Genomic DNA, 6,916 nt, shown 5'->3' with positions numbered 1-6,916 from the left:
GAAAGAACCGACAACAGCATGGCAGAAGGACTGAAACCGCCTCAAGCATTCACAACCACACTGGAAGCAGCCAAAGAATGGCCACAGTGGCGGGACCATTTTACATTCTACATGACAGCAACAAAGAAGGACAAAGAAGACGAGAAAACGAAAGTCGCAATACTACTCACGGCGATGGGAGGGGAAGCCATCTCCGTCTACCGAACATTCACTTGGGCCGCAGACGGCGACGAGGACAAACTGGACTGCGTCATTAGAGCGTTCAACAACTACTTCAAGCCTAAAAGTAATGAAATCTACGAAAGATTCCTGTTCCTGCAGAGGAAACAACAACCGAATGAGCCCTTCGACAGCTTCTACACAGATTTGCTGCGCCTGGTGGAAACCTGCGGATATCACCAAGAGGAGAAAACGAAGATCATCCGGGACCAGATTGTAATCAATATCACCGCAGACAACGTCCGCGAGAAACTGTTGGCAGAATCTGACCTAACCCTAACCAAAGCTGTAGACATGTGCAGGTCAATGGAAGCGACAACCCGTTACATTGCCAGTATGACATCAACCGCCACAGCCTTGAAAGAATGCGTCACCGACGCGGCGGCGGTACACATGGTGAAAGCCATGAAGCAGCGCCCTTGCCACTACTGCGCGACAAACCACAAACCAAAAAACTGCCCAGCATGGGGAAAACAATGCAAATATTGCGGCATTATGAATCACACGGCGGAAGCATGCAAAAAGGCAGAAAAGGACAGACTAGCCCGACGACAAACAACAAAGGAGACGGCCAATGCGATATCGCCACAACGAGCCACACCAGACACACCAGAGAACGAGGAGAGACCATTTCGCTTACTGCACCGGTACCACGACACAAACCAGTAAAACAAAGGCTAAAGTCTGGAACATAATACTGGACATAGGAGGGAGAGGTTTGAAAGCCAAAATCGACACAGGTGCAACGTGCAACATACTGCCATTCACTGCTTACCGCGTCCTCTGTGCTAGCCCTCCCACGCCAACAGAAGTTCAGCTAACAGCATACGGAGGAACAAAATTAGATGTCTGTGGGAAAACAACCATGGAGGCAACATTTCAAGGAGCCACCCACAGGATGGAATTCATCATAGTACGAGAGAACGTGGAGACGCTCATAGGATTGCCTTCCATCACTGACTTGGGACTAATACAACAGACCCTAGCAGTGGATGCAACAGGGGACACACCCACAGCTATATCAGAGTTCAAAGATGTCTTTAAAGGACTGGGACGACTACCAGAAGAGTACAGCATCAAACTAAAGACAAATGCACAACCAGTCATCCAACCAGCTAGAAGAGTTCCATTTAGGTACAGGCTGGAACTGAAGTCACAACTGGATGAAATGGAGAAACAAGGCATCATAGCCAAAGTAACAGAGGCTACTAATTGGGTCAGTCCCATAGTCCTTGTAACAAAGCCAGGTAAAGACAAACTAAGGATATGCATTGATCCAGGAGCGTTGAACAAGGCTATACAAAGGGAGCACTACCAATTGAAAACACCCGAAGAGATATTCGGCACGTTGGCAGGCTCACAATATTTCTCAACCCTAGATGCTACATCTGGTTTTCTACAGATTGCCCTAGACAAGGAAAGTAGCTACTTGACAACAGTGGCAACTCCCTTTGGGCGCTACCGGTATTGCCGACTACCTTTCGGAATCAGCTCTGCCCCAGAAGTGTTTCACAGAATAGTGACAGAATCCTTTGCAGACATACCTGGGGTACACACCTATGTGGATGACATCCTTGTATCAGGCTGTAGCGTAGAGGAGCACGACAAACGCCTTCAGATGGTCCTCGAAAGGTGTAGGGAGCTGAACCTTAGACTCAACCGACCCAAATGCCAGTTCAGAAAGACTGAATTAAAGTATCTGGGACATGTGCTTACATCAGAAGGGATAAAACCTGACCCAGAAAAAGTCGAGGCCATTGAGCAATTCCCAAAGCCACAGTCCAAGACAGATGTTTCAAGACTCCTGGGCCTGGTTACATATTTGTCGAAATTTTGTCCTACTTTGGCTGAGACAGCCAGCCCACTGCGACAGCTAACACAGCAGGAGACTGCATGGGTGTGGGACTCCGTTCACGACCGCACCCTACAGCATGTGAAAGATCTAGTGACAAAGGCCCCAGTACTACGACTTTTTGATCCAGCATTACCAGTGAGATTAACTGTGGACGCATCACAACATGGCTTGGGAGCAGCTGTTATTCAAGAGGGGCACCCAGTAGAATACGCGTCAAGAACAATGTCCAGCATACAACAGAAATATGCACAAATAGAGAAGGAAATGCTTGCCATCCAGTTTGGACTAACAAGATTCCATCAGTATGTGTATGGACAAGATGTCATAGTGGAGACTGACCACAAGCCACTACTTGGAATACTGAAAAAGCCCCTTGCTGAAGTCAGTCCTAGGCTTCAGAGAATGCGCCTACGATGTCTCAAATACAACTACACGCTAGAGCACCATTCCGGGAAAGAAATGGTCCTGGCCGATTCTCTGAGCAGAATGCCATCTACAACACCCTATACAGACTATGATGAACTAACAGAAGAGCAAATCGACTCCGTCACAGAGCAAATCATTCCCACACCACTTGGACGTGAAAGATGTACGGAAGCGACCAGACAAGACCCTACAATGCAGGCACTCATCACTTACATACACACAGGATGGCCACCTACAAGGAGGAGTGTCCCGGGTCCAATCAAACCGTACTGGAATGTGAGACACGACCTAACAGAGAAAGACGGCATTGTCCTCAAAGGAAGCCAAGCTGTCGTCCCTGTGACAATGCGCAAAACGGTGATGAACAGTATACATGAGGGACACTATGGAATAGTGAAGTGTATAGAAAGGGCCAAGACGTCAGTGTACTGGCCTGGCTACACCAATGAAATACATGACATGGTAGCGAGTTGCAGCAAATGCCAAGAAAATCGAAGCCAGAACCCAAAGCCAGACACTAAACCTCATGATGTTCCACACTACCCCTACCAGAAAGTGGGAACAGACTTGTTTGAACTACAAGGGGAACATTACCTACTTACCATCGATTACTACAGCAAATGGGTGACCATAGATCACCTCCAGTCAACGAAAGCAGCTGATGTGATAACTATCCTAGACAAGCATTTTGCCAATTTTGGAATACCAGAAACAATATTCTCGGACAACGGGCCACAATACGCCAACGAAGAATTTCGCAAGTTCTCCAGGAAGCTGGGATTTCAACACACCACATCCAGTCCAGGCTACCCAGCCAGCAATGGCCAAGCGGAAAGAGGTGTCCAAACAGTCAAGAAAATGATGGCCAAGATGTTGGAGGAGGGCCGTACAATCAATGACGCTCTAAGAGTCCTTAGGAACACACCAATAGGAGGAGACCTGCCTACTCCTGCCATCCTGCTACAGGGGAGACACCTCCGAACCCAACTAACAATAAATACTGAGACTCTGGTTCCACATAACATGGATGCAGACAAGACCAGACAAAAACTAATCGCCCACCAATCCCAATATGCGTTCTATGGAGCCACAGGAAACACAACGAACTCACCTCTGCTTCCTGATGAAAGCGTAAAGACAATGAGAGGAAAAAAATGGGTACCAGCAAAAGTCATTGGACACCACACAGAGCCCCAATCCTACATCCTCAGACTAGCAAATGGACGGACAGTGAGAAGAACTAGAACACACATAAACAGGACAACAGAAGTGTGGGATGACAACACAATGTTCGCTAAGTACACTCCGACGGGACAACAAACAAACACCAGCCTGTCAGAAGGACAACCACCAAATCAACCTGATGAGACAAACGTACTGCCAGACACGGAGATCAGATCTCCGAATACAGAAAGCCCTCCAAAATCTGCCAAGTCCCCAACTGCACCTGCAAGTCAACCTGCAGTCAAAACAACAAGGCTGGGGAGGATCTCAAGACCACCACGACGCCTACTGGAGGACTACACTACGTAATTAGCAACCATTGCTTGACACTGCACTTTTGAGTTGAAGTCACCCAGAGACAGATAGATGACATGTAATGTAATTAGATTCACTATCCCGTATGTGTAATCGGAAATAGACCAGAACGATTCTGACTGTCTCGAAGTGCACAGCTGTAACTGCTATCTTACAAATGGGAGATGTATCAAGCTACAAGCTCGAAAGCTCTATGACGATATGTCTGAGGACGAAGAAGGCGTTGGCTTGCATTTTTCCAACGGCTGGCTGGACAGATTTTGTAAGCGCCATAACCTAACTTCAAGGGCTGTAACTTCGCAGGGTCAAAAAGTTCCTAGTAATGCCAAGCAGCTAGCAGAGGAGTTCTTTGCTTTCTTGGATGGAAAGTATGCCGAATATCAATATCCCCTGAAAGCAATTGGCGGGATGGATGAGACACGCCTCTACTTTGACCTACCGAGTTCAAGGACCTACGACACTCGAGGTGTGAAGTCAGTGAAGGCGAACACTACCGGCAAAGAAAAGGTACGGTATACAGTGGTGCTTTCAGCTATGGCAGATGGGACAAAGCTTCCCTCTATCGTGATCTTCAGAAACTTGAAGAACATACCAAAGGGAAAATTTCCAAAAGATGTTGTTCAAGTCGCTACGAAAGGGTCAATGACGTCTGAATTAATGAATACCTGGAAAAGAGGGGTATGGAGCAAACGGCCTCAGGGTATGTTTAAACCTAAATCTCTCATAGTTTATGACAGCGCAACAAGTCATGTCAAGAAGACTGTCCTATCTTCATTCCATCAGCTTTACTCTACGGATGTGGCAGTCATTCCAGGAGGAATGACACCACTCTTACAGCCAGCAGACGTTTCTTGGAATAAACCTTTCAAAGGTCTAATGAAGGATAAATGGATACAATGGCTAGCTGATGGTGAAGCTCATTACACCAAAACTGGGAAGAGAAAATCGGCTTCTTATGAGATGATAGTCAATTGGGTATCTCAATCTTGGAAGGAGATATCCGAAGACATCATCAGAATGTCCTTCGTCAACTGTGGCATTCTCAGAAATCAAGGAGATGCTGGTAACTACCACTGCAGACTCGCAAGTATATTTAATGACCTTCCACCACTGGATGAAGCTCTGCTATCAGTGGCAACAGAAGAGCACACCGGCATTTCCGACGATGAATGCTCTTTCCAAGAAAGTGAAGACGATGACAAAGACTGCCTGTAGTACGTTACAGTAGGGAGTGCATGCTTCTCTTTCTGTATTAGTGTTAATGTTAAGTATGTCTGTTTATCCACACAAAGCTCTGCAACTTTCCATTTCAACACTTGGTGAAGGATGTTTGTAATTTTACCCCTCTAGACACCGGCATGCCGGTATGCCCCGGGGTATACCGGCACTTGCTAGACCCCGTTATAAACCGGCATGCCGTTTAAAGCGCGGATATACGGTACGCTGCCATACCACATCACATAATATTCTAGCTGTAACGACAGTCCTTCTAAAATGAACAGCACTAAAGTGCAAACCCTCCGCTTGACTATTGGAGTTGCCATTCTGAAGTTGTCATTCAAGCTGAGAAGAGGCCGGACTATTCATGGCGCGGGCGTGACCAACATCTGGTAACATGCAGCCTCGGTCACACCGTAGTCACGTAAACTGACTGCACTCCTATCCCTAGCGTTTCACGCGTCGGGTAATGACTAGCATTACACTTCAGTAGTAGCTATAATGTAGGTACGCATCACTATGTTTGTATTATGCAGAGACGTAATTAGACACTACTGTGTTTGTACAGTAACAAGTTCCATGTGAACCTCCACCATACCCTAGTGCTGCTGTACTTTATTCAAAATCACAGTAACATATCCTTAATTAATGCAGTAGTATACGTACCATGATGGCTCACCGGATTCTTTCAGGATGATGTCCAGTACGTAGATGAGTACGTAGATAAGCCCTACATACTAGCACTCATTCACTCTCGATTGAAAAAAAAGATTTAAAAAGATTCCTCATGTTCCTGTTGCAGAAGGACCGCACAGAAGTGCGTTGCCGTCACATTACAACATACGGGCGAATGAGGCTTCAGCCCACTAACGTACGTCAGCATTATACGGGTGTGTGGATCTGGGACGTGTCAATATAGCCAAACCCTTCCGATCGCGATCGGTTGAATCCAATATAGAATACGTGGGAGTCAACTTCACGTGCGCTACGAGTGTATCTTCGCGGAAAATCGTAATTTGATGGCTGGTTGGACCACAGAAGAAACGAGAGCACTAGTGTGCATTTGGGCGTACCAAAATATTCAGAGTCAACTAGACACGGTGTCGCGCAACAGAACAGTCTTTCAAAAGATCGCTCAAGAAATGCAGATCATAGGCTACAGGAGATCATGGCATCAATGCAAAACCAAAAAAAACTCAGAAGTACTATATCTATATATTACATCATACTTAGAGACAGAAGCCACCATTTCGTCTCTCTGGGACTCGCATGTCTTATCTTTCGAACGGTGCTTAACTCGTCGTCGAATATACGTTGTATTGGCAACTTCGAATCTGACAGCTAGAACGAGCCAATCTTGTGTCTTCAGCAAGTGTGATATCGATTCACATCAGCGACTCGAAGGACTACAACTGCAACTACCTGCACACCGTAGCAAAGGAAAGCAAAGGAAAGAAAGACTGCGCTACGGCTCCGTCTAACGACGCCATCACAGACACGCTGCACACTCCAAAGGAGAAGAAGATTGTCACGGAGGTTAATGGCTTTCGCAGACGGCTAGAATTGCTTGAAGTGATCGCAACGGAAGACCAACTCACGTTGACAAGAGCAAGTGCCATCGCTCAGAGTATGGAAGCGGCGACGCGCCAATCTACCCAG

General features: G+C 46.7%; 2 protein-coding genes across 2 annotated transcripts; both read left to right on the top strand.

The window, feature by feature from the left end:
• Positions 1–888, top strand: LOC134187136 (uncharacterized). Its single transcript, XM_062655255.1, has one exon. The coding sequence runs from the start codon at positions 19–21 to the stop codon at positions 886–888; it is 870 nt and encodes a 289-aa protein (XP_062511239.1). The 5' UTR covers positions 1–18.
• Positions 889–1,302: 414 nt separating this feature from the next.
• On the top strand, positions 1,303–4,153 carry LOC134186733 (uncharacterized protein K02A2.6-like). The gene has a single exon (XM_062654764.1). It carries the CDS (start codon positions 1,388–1,390, stop codon positions 4,031–4,033), a length of 2,646 nt encoding a protein of 881 aa, XP_062510748.1. The 5' UTR covers positions 1,303–1,387; the 3' UTR covers positions 4,034–4,153.
• Positions 4,154–6,916: the final 2,763 nt, after the last annotated feature.

This window comes from Corticium candelabrum, chromosome 11 (genome assembly GCF_963422355.1).
Source record: "Corticium candelabrum chromosome 11, ooCorCand1.1, whole genome shotgun sequence".
NCBI lineage: Eukaryota > Metazoa > Porifera > Homoscleromorpha > Homosclerophorida > Plakinidae > Corticium > Corticium candelabrum.
The sequence above is the reverse complement of the archived record's forward strand: the minus strand, read 5'-3'. Positions and strand labels throughout refer to the sequence as shown.

Excerpts from the sequence above, each read along its gene's own strand:
- LOC134187136 (XM_062655255.1), top strand. The coding sequence starts at position 19 with ATGGCAGAAGGACTGAAACCGCCTCAAGCATTCACAACCACACTGGAA.
- LOC134186733 (XM_062654764.1), top strand. The coding sequence starts at position 1,388 with ATGGAGAAACAAGGCATCATAGCCAAAGTAACAGAGGCTACTAATTGG.